General features: G+C 41.5%; 1 protein-coding gene across 6 annotated transcripts in view; it reads left to right on the forward strand.

Annotated features, from left to right (window-relative positions):
* The window catches only part of cpne4b (copine IVb), a 371281-nt gene that overhangs the window by 48186 nt on the left and 302892 nt on the right, over positions 1-20203 (forward strand). For all 6 annotated transcript variants that reach the window (XM_063069636.1, XM_063069642.1, XM_063069640.1 and 3 more), the window contains exon 2: positions 10965-11155. In XM_063069636.1, the coding sequence (XP_062925706.1) occupies positions 10985-11155 (171 nt within the window). In that variant the 5' untranslated portion in view covers positions 10965-10984. The remainder of the gene's footprint in view (positions 1-10964; positions 11156-20203) is intronic.

A 20203-nucleotide genomic window follows, 5' to 3' on the forward strand; every position in this document is an offset into this window, starting at 1 on the left:
CATGGGTGACAAGTGAGGTGGAAAATCTAGTCAGGAGGAAGAAGGCAGCATACATGAGGTTTAGGAAGCAAGGATTAGATGGGTCTATTGAGGAATATAGGGAAGCAAGAAAGGAGCTTAAGAAGAGGCTGAGAAGAGCAAGAAGGGGGCATGAGAAGGCCTTGGTGAGTAGGGTAAAGGAAAACACCAAGGCATTCTTCAATTATGTGAAGAAAAAAAGGATGACAGGAATGAAGGTAGGACCGATTAGAGATAAAGGTGGGAAGATGTGCCTGGAGGCTGTGGAAGTGAGCGAGGTCCTCAATGAATACTTCTCTTCGGTATTCACCAATGAGAGGGAACTTGATGATGGTGAGGACAATATGAGTGAGGTTGATGTTCTGGAGCATGCTGATATTAAGGGAGAGGAGTTGGAGTTGTTAAAATACATTAGGACAGATAAGTCCCCGGGGCCTGATGGAATATTCCCTCGGCTGCTCCACGAGGCGAGAGAAGAGATTGCTGAGCCTCTGGCTAGGATCTTTATGTCCTCGTTGTCCACGGGAATGGTACCGGAGGATTGGAGGGAGGCGAATGTTGTTCCCTTGTTCAAAAAAGGTAGTAGGGATAGTCCTGGTAATTATAGACCAGTGAGCCTTACGTCTGTGGTGGGAAAGCTGTTGGAAAAGATTCCTAGAGGTAGGATCTATAGGCATTTAGAGAATCATGGTCTGATCAGGGACAGTCAGCATGGATTTGTGAAGGGCAGATCATGTCCAACAAGCCTGATAGAGTTCTTTGAGGAGGTGACCAGGCATATAGATGAGGGTAGTGCAGTGGATGTGATCTATATGGATTTTAGTAAGGCATTTGACAAGGTTCCACATGGTAGGCTTTTTCAGAAAGTTAGAAGGCATGGGATCCAGGGAAGTTTGGCCAGGTGGATTCAGAATTGGCTTGCCTGCAGAAGGCAGAGGGTGGTAGTGGAGGGAGTACATTCAGATTGGAGGATTGTGACTAGTGGTGTCCCACAAGGATCTGTTCTGGGACCTCTACTTTTCGTGATTTTTATTAACGACCTGGATGTGGGGGTAGAAGGGTGGGTTGGCAAGTTTGCAGATGACACAAAGGTTGGTGGTGTTGTAGATAGTGTAGAGGATTGTCAAAGATTGCAGAGAGACATTGATAGGATGCAGAAGTGGGCTGAGAAGTGGCAGATGGAAGTAAACCTGGAGAAGTGTGAGGTGGTACACTTTGGAAGGACAGACTCCAAGGCAGAGTACAAAGTAAGTGGCAGGATACTTGGTAGTGTGAAGGAGCAGAGGGATCTCGGGGTACATGTCCTCAGATCCCTGAAAGTTGCCTCACAGGTAGATAGGGTAGTTAAGAAAGCTTATGGGGTGTTAGCTTTCATAAGTCGAGGGATAGATTTTAAGAGTTGCGATGTAATGATGCAGCTCTATAAAACTCTGGTTAGGCCACACTTGGAGTACTGTGTCCAGTTCTGGTCACCTCACTATAGGAAGGATGTGGAAGCATTGGAAAGGGTACAGAGGAGATTTACCAGGATGCTGCCTGGTTTAGAAAGTATGCATTATGATCAGAGATTAAGGGAGCTAGGGCTTTACTCTTTGGAGAGAAGGAGGATGAGAGATGATAGAGGTGTACAAGATAATAAGAGGAATAGATAGAGTGGATAGCCAGCGCCTCTTCCCCAGGGCACCAGTGCTCATACAAGAGGACATGGATTTAAGGTAAGGGGTGGGAAGTTCAAGGGGGATATTAGAGGAAGGTTTTTTACTCAGAGAGTGGTTGGTGCGTGGAATGCACTGCCTGAGTCAGTGGTGGAGGCAGATACACTAGTGAAGTTTAAGAGACTACTAGACAGGTATATGGAGGAATCTAAGTTGGGGGCTCATATGGGAGGCAGGGTTTGAGGGTCGGCACAACATTGTGGGCCGATGGGCCTGTACTGTGCTGTACTATTCTATGTTCTATGTCTATCTTTGTCTGTAAAGCATTTTTGGAAGTCTTGAGATTAAGAAAAGGGCTGTTGAATACAGCAGAATAATCAAACTCATTGACCTCATCTTTTTGGATCTGATTTAATGATTTATGTATTGGCCAGGATTTCTATAGGTAATTTGCAGTTTAATAAAAAATGATTTATGTCCTATTCACATAGAACCGTAGAACATTGTGTATGAATCAGAATCAGAGATCAGTTTTATTATGGCATGTGGCATGAAATTTGTTAACTTAGCAGCAGCAGTTCAATGCAATATATAATCTAGCGGAGAGAAAAAAAATAAAATAAAACAATAAATAAGCAAGTGAATCAATTATGTATGTGTGTATATATATTGAATAGATTGTTAAAAATGTGCAAAAATAATCAAGTTGTACTGTTGCAATGTGATTTTAGTGTATATAGAGTTGGCAATATGGCAAGATTTCCTCGGCGTGCTTTGTGTGTTGAAATTGTTAGCACTTCTCCAGTTTCCATTCAGGTAGTCTCATTTCCTACTATGTGCTGAAAGATAATGAATTGGAGAGATCCTTTGTAAAATGAATATTTATGATTTAAGAGTTATTAGTTATTCCTTTTGTTGAAGTTTATTAACCCTTTGGGGGTATTATGCTATACCACTCCGAGTTAGTTGAGCAACTTCCCTTGTGTGAAGTTTTCCCTTCACTCTATCAATCTTTTGGAAGAAGTTTAATTTGTTTGTCTGCAGTCTTATCTAACCAAAGTATGTTTCTTTTTTCTATTGAGGGGTGAACATTATTGTGTAATTATGATGCATTAGAACCTTCTATGAAGTGCTTTGGGATGTTCAATAAAGTGGGGCACTTTAAAGTGACAATTTAAAAATAATCATGATTAAAACTTTCATTCACAATGAAGTTGAAACCGATCAATCTCTTCCTGAAGAGAGATGCTAGCAGCTATCTGTCAGAGGGAGGTTAATCTGCATCCTTCAGATAAGAGGATGGCGTTCAAATCAGGAATATTTGAATACGTTTCAGTCATATACATTTCTGTCATTGCTTATTGTTTTCCTTGTGGTGCGGCCTTGTTGCTGTTGTTTGAAACTCCTTCCCATTACTGTAGCTCTTGACAAATCTTCTCTATAGACAATAACAGAATCTATTTTTGAACCTGAGCAATGGATGGCCTACTTAAAACAAAACATACTAACAGGCACTGCTGGGGACCATAAATATCTCTTTCTCCATCTGTAGACATCTTTGGTATTGATACGATCTCAGATTAATCATTAAATATTAAAGATAAAAGAAAGACTTTCATAGCTAGAGCATATTTCATCATCTCGTAAGAAATAGAAGCAGGGATATGACATTCACTCAAAATGCTGGAGGAACTTAGCAGGCCAGGCAGCACCAATGGAAAAGGTTCCATAGATGCTGGCTGACCTGCTGAATTCCTCCAGCGTTTTGTGTGTATTGGTTTGATTTCCAGCATCTGCAGATTTTCTCTTGTTTATGATCAGGATAATGCCAGCTGGGATGATGTCTAATCTCTTACTAGTGGCGTTCTGCGACCCTTGCTTTTCTTTTGTGATTTTTACAAATGACTTGGGTGAAGAAATGGAGTGGTGGGTTAGTTAAGTTTGCAGGTGACGTCAAGGTTGGAGGTGTTCTGGATAGTGTATAGGGTTGTTAGAGGTTGCAATGGGTTATAGACAAGATGCAGAGCTGGGTGGAGAAGTTCAATCCAGAGAAGTGACCACACTTTTGAAGATTGAATTTGAAGGCAAAGTAAAAAGTTAATGGCAAGATTCTTCACAGTATGGAGGAACAGAGGGATCGTGGGCTCCAAATCCATAGGTCCATCTGTGTTGCTGTGCAAGATGATAGGGTTCTAATGTAGACGTATGGTGTGCTGACCTTCATTGGTTGGGGAATTGAGTTCAAGAGCCAAGAGGTAATACTGCAGCTCTATGAAACTTGGAATGAACTGCCAGGGAGAGTGGTACAGGCTGATACAATAGGAATTTTAAGAAGTGTGTGGAAAATGGAGGGTTACAGAGTGTGTAAGAGGGAAGCGTCAGATTGATCATGGAGTAGGTTTATGTTGGTTGGCACAATACTGTGGGCTGAATGGCCTGTACTGTGATGTACTCTTCTACCTTCAATGTTTTTACCTGCTCTAACCCTATAACTCTGCATTCCTTTAATATCTAAAAATCCATTGACCTATGTCTGGAATATAATCAGTGACTGAGTCTACACAGATACTTTAGGGAGCAAATTGCAAAGCTTTGCTGCCATCTGGGTGAAGAAATTTCTTCTCATTTCAATTTTGAATGCCCAGTCCTTATTCTGGTGTGACTGCCAAAGCCAGAGGAAACAACTTTTCTGTTGAAGCCAGTCAAAGCCTGTAGCTATGTTTCACTGAGAGCTATTCATTTCCTTCCAAATTCAGAAGAATATATATACGTGCGTGCACACGCACACACGCACACGCACGCACACACACACATGCCATTGGCATTTGTATTGATGTGTGCTTAATGGTCCATGAGGAGAAAGATGACACAGTAGTGTAATGGTTAGCATAATGCTTTACAATGACAACAACTGGGGTTCAGTTCTCACTGATGTCTGTAAGGAGCTTGTTTGTTCTCCATATGACTGCCTGATTTTCCTCCGGATTTTCTCCCACATCCTAAAACATAAGGGTTAGAATTAGTAAGTTGTGGGCATGCTATGTTGGCGCTGGATGTATAGCGACACTTGCGGGCCATTCCCAGCACATCCTGGGACAGTGTTGGGTAGTGACACATTTTACTGTACGTTTCTATGTTATCCTAATGAAGGGTCTCGGCCCAAAGTGTCGACTGTTTATTCCTCTCTGTGGATGCTGCCTGACTTGCCGAGTTCCTTTAGCATTTTGTGTGTGTTACTGGATGTTTTGTTGCTTCTATGTACATGTGACCAGTAAAGCTAATCTTGTTCTTTATAATGTGTGTTGAGAGGCCTGTTTCCATGCTGTGCATATCTCTATGGTTATCACTTTAACTGTTTTATCTACCTGCATCAACAACACCTTTCTAATAATCATTATTCTCAGTTTCTTCTTGGCTTTTCTCCTACCAAAGTGTGTTCTGTAGATGGTGCAAATTGCTGCTACCGTGCCTTGGTGGTGGAGCGAAAGAATGGTTATGGGTGGGGTGCCTATCAAATGGGCTGCTATATCCTGTAGGGTATTGGGCTTATTTAACGCTGTCGAAGCTGCACTCATCTAGTCAAGTGAAGAGTTTTCCATCACACTTCTGACTTGACCCGGGTAGATGGGGGCAGGCTTTGGGGAGTTTTGAGATGAGTTACTTGCCACTGGGTTCCTAGCCTTCGACCTGCACTTGTTACTACATTGTGTAATTGATTTTAGTTCCTTAACCAATTGATTGTTTCATTACAACAACAGCTCTATCCCATTCCCTTTCCGTATTCCTATAAAGCCTTCCAAGACCTATGGCACTCAAACCTCTTCACATGTTGGATGTGGACTTCTTCAAAAAACAACTGTTTGCAATTAACTCTCCTGAGTTCCTGCCTAATGCACTCGTAATTTGCCCTAATCCTGTTTAATGCTAGCACACAAGGTCCATACTTGTCCATATCTATAGCTATCTTAAAACTTAAGGAGCTGTTTTTACTGTTTCCTGTTGCTCACCCATTGAAAGGTCAGTCACCTGGCCAGGTCCATTACCCAACATGAGATCCAGTACATCCCCTCCTCTTGTTGGTCTATCTACATGTTGATTTAAGAAATCTTTTTAGATGTACCTTAAAAAAAAATTAAATAAATAAAAAATAAATTCTGCCCCGTCTATACCTCTTGCACTAAGATGGTCCCAGTTTATATTAAGGAAGTTGAAGCCCATCATGACAACAACCTTATTAATTTTATACCCTTCCTTAATCTGGTTTCATATCTGATCCTCAATATCCTGGAGGCTATTGCAGGGGGTGTCTGTCGTACAATGCCATCAGATTGATCCTTCCCTACATATTTACCCCCATATAGGCTCAGTAGATGAGCCCTCCATTATGTCCCCACTGTGCAGCTATGACATTGTCTCCTTGATTAGTAGTATAACACAAATCCTGCCCCCCTCCGCCCCCAACCATCTTTTACCTCCCTCTCTATCCTCCTTATCTTTTCTAAAACATTGAAACCCTGGAATATTAAGCATCCATTCAAAGTTCACATATGTCACTATATACTTACCCTGAGGTTCACTTTATTACTGGCATTCATAGTAAATAGAAAGAATTCTTTCTACTTACAGCTTTCCCTCTCAACTGAAAGAGTGCTCAGCATTGAGCCTTACAGAGGATTTCTCTCTTAAGCATTTTCAAATTACAAATGATTTCTAAAACACAGGTACAATTCCTATAAACCAAAAAGACAAACTAATGCAGACAAACTAATCGTCCATCACAGAAATCAAAGCCAGAGGAATGGATTCTAGTTCACCCTATGTATCTTTCATGATTCTTGATGTTCTTTTACCCCATTCCTAATAACCCTGAACTGCTCTTTACATTTATACACTTTTCTTCTCACTTGTGTGATTTCATGTGATATTATTCAGATACAAATGAGTTGAAAGCTTTTAGGAGACATAACACCCAGCTACCCACCATTAATGCTATGAAGCTAAATTCTATTAGTACATAAAACTTCTAATGTTAATAGATCAGATATTTGTCTGCTAAATGATACCATTCATCTGGTCTGCAAATGACTTTGAACTAAGTAACTTAGCCAGTGTTGTCTGTTTTGAAACAAGCCAAATTAAATAACCTATTGTCTTATACTGTACCCTTTGAGCAACAATAAATTTGGTGTTGTCGGCTTGCCATCCGCTCCATAGATGGAGGTTCTTTGCCAAGCTGTATTTTAACTTCAAGCTGATTACTGATTCCAATTTACACTTCAGGAACTGAAGACTGGCTTCCATTTACACCCAAAAACTAAACAAAGAAATGGTAGGTTTGAGTTGTTCTTCGATCTTAGCAATTCATTTGCAAACATTTCATCACCATGCAAGGACACATTATCAGTGCACTATCAATTTTTGGTGTGTCCTCTGAACGCTAGGCCTTTATATACTTACCAGTCAGCTGATTGGTCATCATTACAGAAACTCGGTTATGATGCAGGAGGAAATCTCGTCGCTGATTGGTTGCGTGGTGAACTCCACGTGTTGTGGTCTGGAATTTTGCCCGTATTGGCTCATAAATGGGATTGAGGTCTACATGTCTATTTACAGAGTCGTTTGTGGAAAACCACACTCTATGAATTCCCTTGCATGCAGCGTATTTGTTTGCACCATGACTTTCATTGATGCCTAGCTGATTGTGTGCCCTTTTTGATCTTCATGGGTAGAGACCGCAGGGACTGCAGCAAGTATTATGTCAGCCAAACCAGGAGAAAATGATCCACAAAGATCCATGAAATCTACTGGTTGTAAAGCAGCATGGCCAACTCTCCCTAGTCTCTACCCAAGAAGATGGAGAGTGGCACAAATTCGGCCGGGCACCAGTGAAAGTCAAACACACAGCATGCAAGAGAATTTGCAGAAGCATAGTTTTCTGCAAACAATTCTGTAAACAGACGTTGTTACCTATTTATGAGCTAATCTGGGCAAAATTCTAGTTCACAACAGATGGAGTTCACCACACAACCAATCAGCGACGCAATCTCTTCCCTACATTGCAATTGAGTTTCTGTAATGATGACCAATCAGCTAATTGATCAGTATGTAAAGGCCAAGCATTCAGAAGACTCATTACAAATTAGCTGATGATATCTCCATGTATGGTGATGATCGGAGGACAACTCAACCCAACCAGCAACCACCCGAACTGCACGTTTTCTGAATCATCGCCAGATCTCACCAACAGGCACCAAGACCTCGCCTGGCTGGCGGTGAGAGGGGCCCTCCCAGTCAGAGCCCTCCTGTATGCCCGGAACGTCGTCTCCGCACCCCACTGCCCACGGGAGGGCTGCAGTGAGGAGGAGTCTGTGACCCACCTCTTTGCACACTGCCAGTTCGCAAAGAGGGTGTGGAGGAGGATGGACGGGCTAGTGTCACGTTTCATCCCCAGCAGCTGCGTAACAGAGGACTCTCTGATCTACGGGCTGTTCCCGGGGACGCACACGGAGACCAACATCCGGTGCTGCTGGCAGATCATCAACTCGGTGAAAGACGCTCTTTGGTCGGCCCGAAACTTGATGATCTACCAGCACATGGAGATGTCCGTGGGAGAATGCTGCCGACTGGCACATTCTCGGCTGCAGGAGTACGTGCTGAGGGACGCACTGAAACTCGGTGCAGTCACCGCAAGGGCCCGGTGGGGAAGGACCACAGTATAGGTTTCCCCACCCGTGGGAGTGGGAGGGGTCGGTGGGCGGGGAGTATACCCCTCAACAATGATATGGTAAGCTGAACTACTGGAGTGCCACGTGGGTGGCTATAAATACGGATATGTACTGAGTATAATGGAAATGTATGTAAAGGATGAAAAGTTATTGAATGGTTTATCGTATATATTTATTTTTGAATAAAGTATATTTTGAAATATAAAAAAAAAATTTCCAATAAACCAAAAATATTAGTTGGAAAATTAACATGCACTGCTTGATCTTACAAGGGGTAACTGTTGTAGTTAGAATGCTAAGCTTGGTAAAACATGAGGCCTCCTTGCCCAAGAAACGAAGATCCCATCACAGTATAAGTAGGTAGTGCGATCGCTTGAGTCGAGTATGATGTCCTCCTAAAGGGTTGTCTATTGGCGGGTCCTCAGGTGGCTGATCCAGGATCTGCGTGTCCAGGATGTCAGAGTGGATTCCCTTGATAAGAATGCCTTTGCGTGTCTTTGTGGCCTGGAAAGCAAAACAGCTGGGCATATTTCATTGCTGCAATTCTCCTCCGCTGCCATTGTGACGTGTCATCATCTTCTACCAACTTCACTGTTGAGGTCTTGATTGGACCGCTCTTCGTCTGGAACACACCCACCCCCCCCACCCCCCCCACCCCAACCTTACCATCATGGGTGACTCTTCAGGCCCTCAGGAACTCCCAAGGCTCTCCACCATGAAAAAGTGATGATCCTTGGAGGGAATACTGAAAGTATTTGAACTGCAGCACAGCACTTAACAGTTGAGGGTGACATGGTCTGCGATGGACAGAGGCTCTGGAGAATGTGCAGAGAAAAACTGAATGCCATCAGCAATCTGAGGTTAAATTTTATTGATAAGGCTGATCATAATGGGAGTTTTCTTTGATAAAAGAAGTATAAGGTTGAAATGATAGAATTGCAAAGTTTTGATAAAGTGAACACAAAATATTTCCACGCAGTAAAAACAAACTAGAGTCTATCAACATAAGACCATGACATTGGATAAGAAATTTGGGAGAAACAACTTTATGACGGAAACGATGGGAATGTGAAACTCTCACTTTGCTAAGATGAGGTGAATGGGATAAATACATAAGGGTAGGGAATAGAGTGATTTCTTGATGAAGAATGGGCTGTGTTTGAATGGGACACATGCTGGCTTAGACCAGATGGGCTGAATGGCCTACTTTTGTACCGCAGATTCTTTATAACTTATGCATCCATTAAAGCATCTCAGAATGGATCAAAATGAAAAGCTTTAAAACTACTTCAGACTTTAAGAGTAAAATAAAAACATATAAAATGATCCTCCTGACAGTTAATTATAGCTTTTACATTTATAATTAATATAAAATTAGGCCATAGTATTGTAAATGAGAGCTTCATAATGATGGTACAGTGTGTGACAGATTTTAAACTGAGCCTTATAATAAGGATGTAGTGTTATTAAGGAGTGTTATTACCAGTGCCATGTAATAGAGGTGCATAGCAGAGGATTTAACCTGAATACTTCATCTTGAAGCTCTGATATATAACTGTGCAACACACACAAAAAGCTGGAGAAATTCAGGAGGTCAGGAGGCATCTATAGACATCTTGGGCTGAGACCCTTCAGCGTTTTGTATGTGTTGCTCAAGATCTCGAGCATCTGCAGTATATCTTGTGTTATATTAACCCTTTAGTGCAGTCGGATGTGTATCAGAGGGAATGCTAGAGTTTTACTCTTGTTGCAACAGCTGACTTTACACATTCTCGATCTTTTCACAGAGCAAGTAATGTAGGGCCCAGCCCATCCTTGCTTAGGCTGAAATGCACTGTGATGGATTATTATTCAAGTATTTTGAAAGCATGCTGGTTAAGTCAGAGACGATTAAATGGAACGAGATATTTTTCTGTATGAACATTCTCAATCTCATGGAAACTGATCTGATGTGGAGATCTGAGATAATTCAAAGTCTTGCCACTAGCTTTCTAATTCACACCAAGCCCTGTATACTCACAGCAGCTTGCTTGCTGATTTATACTAGATATGATTTTTAAATTTCTCATCCTTATTTATAAACCTGCAATGACCTTACATCCACCCCAATCTTTAGCAGTAATCTTGTTGAGTCCTACAATACTCCAAGATGCCTGAATTTCTCCACTTCTGGGCACTGGCTCACTCCTGAATTTAATCACGCTATTCTCCAGCTCCCATCACCTTAAAGGCTGAAAGTTGCTAACTACACCTCTGCACATGTCCATCTCTTTCCTTTATCGGGTGCTTTACACTTATCCTTTTAATCAAGCTGATGGTCATCTTCCTCAGCATCTCTGAGGACAGTCATATAACAGTATTTACAGTGCAGAAACTGGCCATTCTGCTCACCATGAAGTGCCTGGAGATATTTTACACAGTGCCTTTAAAATTGCCCATGCAAATCGTTTATAACATTAAAACACTGCAGTTTATATTTTCAACATTGGGCAATATTTACCAAATCCTTGGAGCTCCCTCTTCCCAAAGACTAGCAAACTTAGAAGTATGTCACTTTTTCTTGCAGTGTAACGTGTTGTGAAGAGGATGAGCAACATTTATGAATCAGCTGCCAATACGCTTGGGCTATTTTCCAGCCCCTGCCTGACGAAGGTGGAATTGCGGGTATCGTGCAAAGGGATATCGGATCGGGACGCGCTCTCCAAGCCAGACCCCTGCGTCATCCTCAAAATGCAATCACATGGACAATGGCTAGAGGTATGGTTCAGCAAAAAATGGTTCCTCTTTGTTTTTGAGCATCATGCTCTGTATATATCTGCAATTCTCATTATTTGTGCTGTACGGGATTGCTGTGGTGTAAAAACTCAAACAGGGAATTTGCTCTAGATATACTTTGTAAATAACCTACTTCTCTTTGCTATTGATTTAAAGATGCAAGACACAAATAATCTAGTCTTGATGATCAGCTTCTAGCATTACTCCTTCACTTTTTTGTGTAGAACTGACCAATAGTACCCATTCAATGTACATATCTATTGCCCAGTTATGTTAGCCTCCACCTTTGGATAGTCTTCTTCACATGCGTGGATTACTAATCCAGTTGAAAAAACGTTTTCCAATGTGCTCATCACTGAAAGAACAGATTGCACATTTTCTCCATAGGAAACTGGACCTCTTTTCTATGTGTTTCAACTTGTGTTATATTGCCTGACTCCTCCAATGTTTCAGCTCTGCTGCAGAGCTGTTGCAACCTTTAGCTCTCTTATTGCTACCTTTTTGTAGCTCCCTGACCATCTTCCCTCAGTGTCCTCTCCATAGACCTCCAGGCCATCCAAATCTCTGCTGCCCTCATCGTACCTTGCGTCATGTGAATGTAAGAACTGATTAGAGGTGGGAGTGAGCCATGCAGCACATTACCCCTGCTGTGCTATTTAATAAGATCACAATAGATCTGAATGTAATCTCAGTTCTTCATTCCTGTCTATCTTTGATGATCTTTCACCTCTTTGCTTACTAACAATCTCTCTACCCCAGTCTTAAAAATATTAAATGTCTCTGCTTCCTATAACCTTTGAGGAAGAGTTAATTTTGGCATATCTAGATGAGCACATGAATTACCAATGTATACAAGTGTTGCTTCCTGATCAAAAAGGCACAACAGAGCCTTTGTTTCCTGCGGAGCATGAAGAAAGCTCACCTCTGTCCCAGGATACTGACGGATTTTTACCGCTGTACCATTGAGAGCATACTCACCAACTGCATCTCAGTGTGGTATGGCAATTGTCCCGTATTGGACCACAAAGCACTCCAGTGTGTGGTGAAAACTGCCCAGCAGATTATCAGCACCCAATTGCCCACCATTGAGAACATCTATCATAAACGCTGCCTGGGCAGGGCGAAAAGCATTATCAGGGATGCATCTCACCCTAACCATGGACTTTTTACTCTCCTCCCATCCGGTAGGCACTACAGGAGCCTCCGCTCCCGCACCAGCAGGCACAGGAAGAGCTTCTTCCCTGAGGCTGTGACGCTGCTGAACCTCACATCACAGCGCTAAGCAGTATTGCATCAGCATTGCACTGTCTCAGTACTTTTATATTTGTGTACTGTAGCACTTTTTTTATTCACAGTTATTTTGTAAATAACACTATTCTTTGCATTTCTGGTCAGATGCTAAATGCATTTCATTGGCTTTATATCTGTACTCGGCACAATGACAATAAAGTTGAATCTTTATCTTTAAATGGGATTACTTTAGATGATTGACATAGACATGAAGGCTCTGTTTCTACGCTGCATGACTTTGACTCCATGACATTATTTTAGCTCCTACTTGTGGACAATGTCTACATTTTCTCATCTACTTACTGGCATACACTGACTCCTTTTTGATCAATAATTTAATTTTTTTTCACTTTTTCAAATGTCTTCTATGGCCTGTATCATTTTAGCTGGATAATTCCCCCCAACCCCATATCCGTAATTTGAGATTATCTACATTTGAGATTATATACCGTCCTCTAATACTGGCCTTTTGATGTGGCCACATTTTAATCTCTAACTAAGCCACCGATCTTCATCACAAATACCTTCTTATGTACCATTTGGCCAGTTTTCTTTTTATTTCAATAGCACTCCAATGTAACACATGGAATGTTCTTGCTTTGATAAAGGTTTTACGGAAATGAAAGTGGTAGTAAGTGAAATGTTTTCGTCTGCCTGCATCTGACATTATACTGACAAGTGACCTCATCCCTTTGGCAACGCCTGTCAGATGTTTCTGTTATCAGGAGGGATGAGGGAGTGACTTTCCTGTTTTCTTCCTTCCTCCTTGAGCTTGCCTTGGTTACACATTAAAACTCAATATGCATATGAGCAGTCTTAATGTATAACCACATGTGATTGTGATGAGACTCTAATTTACTGCTTCCTTTTCCTTCGTGCCTTTATTCTTTCTCCAGAAACAGTTATTGACTATTTTTCTCCAGAGCTACTCTACAGTTCTTTAATTTTAGGATAGCATATCTGAATTAGCCTATGCTCAAAGTAATGCCCCATTTTCTTTCACAGTGAGTAATTCTTCATTAGAAAAGTATAATTGAATGGACAGCATAGGGTGTTATATTTTGTAATTCTAAAATATTAAACTAATTAGAAGAAAAACAAGGGAGCTGGGAGATAACTTGACCGTGTTCTTAGTTTAACTTTTGGCAAGGTGCGCACCCATCACCTGGTGGCATGATAACATATGCCATTCACATACTTTACAGATAACCCACAATGCATTATGTAAACAACAAAGAATTCCTAATCAAACAATATATTTATAATATTACTGGAACATAAAAAGCACAATAGAGGGAAGGTCACTTGTACAACTATTTGTTGTACAAGTCATATCATTAACCACTATCATGTGCACCAAAGGAAACTGTTCAGCAATTTTTTCCACAGGTTATCTTGAACAGTTTCAAAAGGGTGTACAGTCACCTAATGATCCTGTGGACCTCAATACTTCAAAATTTTCCTGATCTGTTCCTTACATGTCGCTGTGGTTTGGCTCAACAATATGATTTCATGATGATTATGCGCTGCAGCAAAATGAATTGGAAGGCTATGTATTGTCTGGTGTTACTATGAAGTCTGCTGGAGTTCAATGTAAATCTACTTTTGTTCCCAGTATTTCAAACATAATTATGAGAAGATGATGGCGCCACGCAGCTTGCAGCGGCCACTCCGGTGAATGATATCTGTAATCTGTCAAGTAGGGTGCTGTGCACAATCCTGATTTGATGGAGACAGATGTGAGAGAACGGAAGAACATCTGGAGAAACTTCTGAAATGCCTTTTTCACTGCCGCTGTTACTGTGTGATCCAGAATCTCCGGAGGGGAAGGCCCCGAATCCTTGGCTTTGCTTGTTGCTTGGCGGCCGGGGCAGGGTCGAAGCGCTCGGCAGAGATGGTGCTCTGTGCTCAGTGTCGAAGGGCTGGTCAGAGGCTCGAAGTTTTCAGACAGACTCAAAGTCGGCTGCGGTCGGGTGCTTCCAATGCATTGACAGTTGTCGGTGCCTGGAGGTTTATGGCAGAGAGAGTTTCTCCCTTCTGCCGCCTTCTGTCGGGAACTATTGGGAGTCGATCAGAACTTTGAGACTTTTTTTTTTACCATTCCCATGGTCTGCTCTTTATCAAATTATGGTATTGCTTTGCACTGCTGTAACTATACGTTATAATTATGTGGTCTTGTCAGTGTTAAACTTTGGTTTGTCCTTTTTTTTGTGATATCACTCTGGAGGAACATTGTATCATTTCTTAATGCATGCATGCATTTCTAAATGACAATAAACGAGGACTGAGTGCCCTCATAATCCAATCTAATCTAATAATTATATGCTTTCAGTATATGGGTATTACCAAGATAATCCAACTTTGGAGAACATTTACCTACATTTATAAATGTGCATATGTTAAGTAAATTGATTGTTTTGTGACTCAAAGTAAAATTTACTATCATGGTGCATATATTTTACCATGTGCTACCTAGAGATTCATTTTCTTGCGGAGATTGAGAGGAAAATGAAGAAATAGAATATAATTTATAAAAAAATGCATAAATAAGGACTGACTTGAGTCAATATTTTTGTACTATGTTATTGTCTTCTGGTAGGTGATATATTTGCAGCAAGATATTAATGTTTCAAGGAGAGTTGTGAAGTACAATGCAAGGAATAAAAATAAAAGCTGCTGATTCTAGTCTGTTGGGGTAGTAGCTATGTTGTGCCAGTTAAATTTGCTGAGGAGAGAACAAGGATGTTTAGGTGACAGATATTAGTAGCAGCTGGGGGAATGTTTTAGGAGGTAGAAGGTCATCTGCATAGATTATCAAAATGATGTGGTTTTTGTGTTACTATTGCTAACAGAATCAAACGTGCAGAGTGGGATATAATCAATAGCTAATGTACGTGTTCATATTTAATATTAGCAACCAAAGACGAAGAGCAAACTGCCAAGATCTTGTAGTGACATTGGCGATGAAAGAGAATTGAAATGGTAGTGTAGGTTTTCATAAATCAAATAGCTGAGGTGTTTTAAGTTTAAAGGAAACCGTAGCAACTCGCTTCATTGTCAACCTAATGCAGAACGTAAAGCACGGTAAATAACTTCACGTCATTACATCATCACATCACACCAGCCTCTTAAAGTGATCCCCAACTCAATGTCAGTGGTTGCAAATTATGCATATGTCTCCACCTCTTACATTACCCTTCAGTATTAATTCGGTTATATTCCGAACTACTTTGGTTCTGTTTCTCTAGAGTGCCTCTACTGCTTTTGGATTCCAAAGGGTGATTCCCAGTGAGTTGAAGGGCCAGCTTGTAGTTAACGAATGCTATGTAAATCCGAGAGCAGCTCTTGGATTATATACGTCTTCAGTTAAATGCAGAAATCCCCGAGATGCTGCCCGTATTTCTTTGCTACGTGGTTTCACAGACGTTTCTGGAGTAATCTTGGGAAATTGATGATCTAACAAGAATTTCAGGTTCTTAAAAGCTAATCTCACTGTTTTGAAAAAAAAACCTTGAAGTGCTATGAATTTTCCATGAGTTTTTGTGGAGGCATTCTCATGCATAATTTATGCTTGACAACATCCCTAGCCTCAAAACAGTAATTTAACTGCATGGTTTGTAACTCTCTCAGAATCTGTTTCAAAACATAAGAGATTCACAGTGAGATACAGCATAGAAACAGGCCCTTTGGCCTACTGAGCCCACGCCAATCACACACCTAAATTAATCCCAATTTTTTTATTCTTTCCACATTTTTGTTATCTCCTCTGAGATACTATCATTTATCTACTCACCAGGGGCAATTTAGAATGGTCCAGTTAACCTAGCAATCTGCAACTCTTTGGGATGACGGCATACTAGGACGTCCAGAGAAAACTGGCATGGTAGTTTTGTGTTTAGCATGATGTTATTACTGTGCCTGTGACCTGTGTTTATTTCGGGCACTGCCTGTAAGAAGTTAGTACATTCTCCCTGTGACCACATGGATTTCATCCAGGTGCTCAGATCTCCTCCCAGTTTCATCAAAGGATATGGCGAGAAGGCAGGTGTATGTGGTTGAGTGGGATCTATGATCAGCCATGATGAAATGGCAGAGCAAATTCGATGGGCTGAATGACCCAATTCTACTCTTATGTATTATGGTCTTATTTACACAGGTAGTAGTTTAATTGGTAATATCTATAATTGGATGGCGTGGGCTCATTGCAGACATCCCACCCGGCAAAAACTCATTTCAGGGAGGTAGCACCATCAATTTGCGGGAGACTTCCGGGAGAGGTGGGATGTCTGCAATAGAGTAGCTCCTTAGTAGCTAGCCAGCTAGTTTAAATAACGTTAGCTATGCTAATGAATGAATGACACATGTTAAACTCACCTCAACATGTCTTTTACAGTCTTAACCCACCATGGGCAATAGAAAAGTCACTGTTGCAAACAGTGCAGCGAGCAACACTGTCATTATTTTTGACCCCTATTAGGCAGGGCTACACTTTAGTGTAGTCTGGGGGTGACGTACGTTTTATTTTTTTTGGAACACTCTGCAATGGCGCGCTCTCGCTCTCTCATGGTCGCTCACGCGCTCTCAAGCGCTCTCGCTTGCTTTCTCTCATCGCTCTCGCGCTCTCTCTTGCTTTTCTCCCGCTTGCTCTCAAAAAAATTGATTTCCGTGATATTGTATATAATTTTCTGGCATCAGGGAGCCACTATTAATATGTGGGAGACTCCGGAAGTTCCGGGAGAGGTGGGATGTCTGTCATTGAGCTGGAAGGGCCTCTTACTGTGCTGTATCTCTTCGGGGGAAAAAAAAACGATCTGGGAGAATATGCATGCAGGCAGCCTCAATGTCAGAGCTGTACTCTGATCTCTGGTGCATGCACAGCATTTATTTCCATTCTTATTTTAAAGGAGAAGGAGAAGATGGCTTTGCAACACAGCGCGCGCAGCCCCTCCGGTGAATGATGTCTGTAATCTTTCAAGTAGGGGACCGTGCACAATTCTGATTAGATGAAGACATGTAAGAGTACGGAGGAACATCTGGAGAAACTTCTGAAATGCCCGCTTCACTGCCGCTGCTACTGTGTGGTCCAGAATATCCAGAGCAGAAGGCCGCGAATCCTTGGCTTTGCTTGTTTTGGCGGCCGGGGAAAGGTCGAAGGCGCTTGGCAGAGGGTGGCGCTTGGAAGGCTGTATCGGAGGGGCTGGTCGGAGGCTCGAAGTTTCGGATGGACGGACTCAGTGTCGGCTGTGGTCGGATGCTTCCAATGCATCAGCAGTTGTCGGTGCCTGGAGGTTTATGGCAGGGAGTTTCTCCCTTTTGCTGCCTGCTATCGGGGACTCGGGAGTCGATCGATTCAGGACCTTGAGACTTTTTTTTACTGTGCCCATGGTCTGCTCTTTATCAAATTATGGTATTGCTTTGCACTGCTGTAACTATATGTTATAATTATGTGGTTCTGTCAGTGTTAGTCTTTGGTCTGTCCTGTTTTTCTGTGATATCACTCCGGAGAAACATTGTATCATAATGCATGTATGCATTTCTAAATGACAATAAACGAGGACTGAGTGTTCTCATAATCTAAATAGTTGGATGTTCCAATTTTAATTTTAATTTTTGATTAAATGTTTAAAATTTTAACTTATTAACTTTTGCTAATTGAGTGAATTCTTCATTGTGTTTGGTTGCCTAACCTGATGACCTCATGCACTGGATGTTGGGGATCTCGTTGAGCTGATGCCCAACTAACACTGGGAGAAAGGAAGTCTGTGTCACCGGTTTTGTTAGGTTTTTGCTTTTCTTTGAGTTCAGCAGAAAGTGTTTTGACTCTACTGCAGCCTGCAAAGTATCCATTGATATATAATTTTCAACTGCTGTTCTCAAGATAGTTTGAGCATATTGCATCTGCCCTTGCATTGACAAATAAAATGTAGGTTCCTATCACTTGCTTAGCTCCCCAGTTTATCTAATTTCTGCGAAATGTGTAGGTTTAAATTGGAATTGCTAAATGTTACTAGATATCTGTAGGAGATCTAGATCAACTTTACCTGGGCTTGTCTCATAACCCTGAGCACCCGTCTTTCCAGGCAGCAATATCCTCGGGATATGTCCAGGGCTGGATCTCTACTAAGTGGAGCCTGGAGCATGCATCGTCACTGGCTGGCTCTTTGAAGAAGCTCACAGCCATGCATTTCTATTCATGCCTGTCATTTCATTTGACAGTTCTGCTGCAATCTCCCAGGAGCTCTTAAACTTGTTTTCTCTCATGTTATCTTTCTAAATAATTGCAACCTAGACTAATTATTATCAAAAGAATCGCCATCACGTGCTATAAAAGAGCATCAAGCTACTTTATCCATCTTCCCAGTAACGATATAATAAATGAGCAGTTAACGTATCACTTCAAAGAAGCTTTTGTCCTTTGTGCTTTTCAAAGGCAAAGCATGTTTCCAACAGCTTCAAGTTCCTCGGCATCCACATCACTGAGGACCTCACGTGGTCTGTACACACCAGTTGTGTGGTGAAAAAGGCACAGCAGCGCCCCTTTCACCTCAGATGGCTGAGGAAGTTTGGTATGAGCCCCCAAATCCTAAGAACTTTCTACAGGGGCACAATTGAGAGCATGCTGACTGGCTGCCTCACTGCCTGGTATGGGAACTGTACTTCCCTTAATCGCAGGACTCTCTGCAGAGTGGTGTGGACAGCCCAGCGTATCTGCAATTGTAAACTTTCCGTGATTCAGGACATATACAAATACAGGTGTGAGAAAAGGGCCCAAAGGATCATTGGGGACCCAAAGCACCCCAACCACAATCTATTCCAGCTGCTGCCTTCTGGGAAACGGTCCTGCAGCATAAAAGCCAGGACCAACATGCTCCAGGAATCAGGCTGATTAACCCAGGCTGATTTGAGTGTATTTCTATGTTACATGGACTGTTCTATTTATTATAAATTATTATAAATTACTATGATTGCACATTTAGTTGGAGGCGTAGTGTAAAGATTTTTACTCCTCGTGTATGTGAAGAATGTAAGAAATAAAGTCAACTCAATTCAATTCAAAACTGTTTCTGCAGGCAGCAATATTTTCTTAAATATAAAGTAACACATGATAATATCACAAACAGCCAATTGTAGAATTTACCTCCCTGTGGAGGGCTTCAAGATTTCTACCTACAGTCAACAGCTGAAATGTTTTATCAATTTTTAGATAAACTTCTTTTTCTGATTAATAAATAATGCGCTGAATGATTATCTCTGCCTATTGTCCACCATATTTCCAGAGATGAAGGTGAAATGCTCTCTGACAAGAGATACCTTAGGAACATCTTCCACAGAGAGGCTGGGAATCTACTTGGACTTGGGGTGCGGGAGGGTCAGCATACATGATTGATTGGAAGTTTCTAAAATCACAATTTCATTTTCAAAGCATGCAGTGGGTGCAACACAGAATGGTGGAAACACATTTTGGGGTCTGGAAGGTGAATCACTCCCTGTGGGATCCACTGCCTCCGGTAACTACAGTAGTTATATGGCTTGTTCAGAACTAATTGTAGATAATTATATCAGGTTATCCATTCAAATGAAAGATTTGTTTTTGTTTAATGAAAATCTCATTTAGATTTTCTGATTGTCCAAAGTAGCAACTGGATCTGAGGGAGATCATTCAGCTCTTCAAGCTGTTTCCATTTAAGCAGAACTTGTCCTTGATGTTTCCAAAATTGTGAGTGTTCTTCCACAGCAAAT

Source organism: Mobula hypostoma, chromosome 17 (genome assembly GCF_963921235.1).
Source record: "Mobula hypostoma chromosome 17, sMobHyp1.1, whole genome shotgun sequence".
Lineage (NCBI taxonomy): Eukaryota > Metazoa > Chordata > Chondrichthyes > Myliobatiformes > Myliobatidae > Mobula > Mobula hypostoma.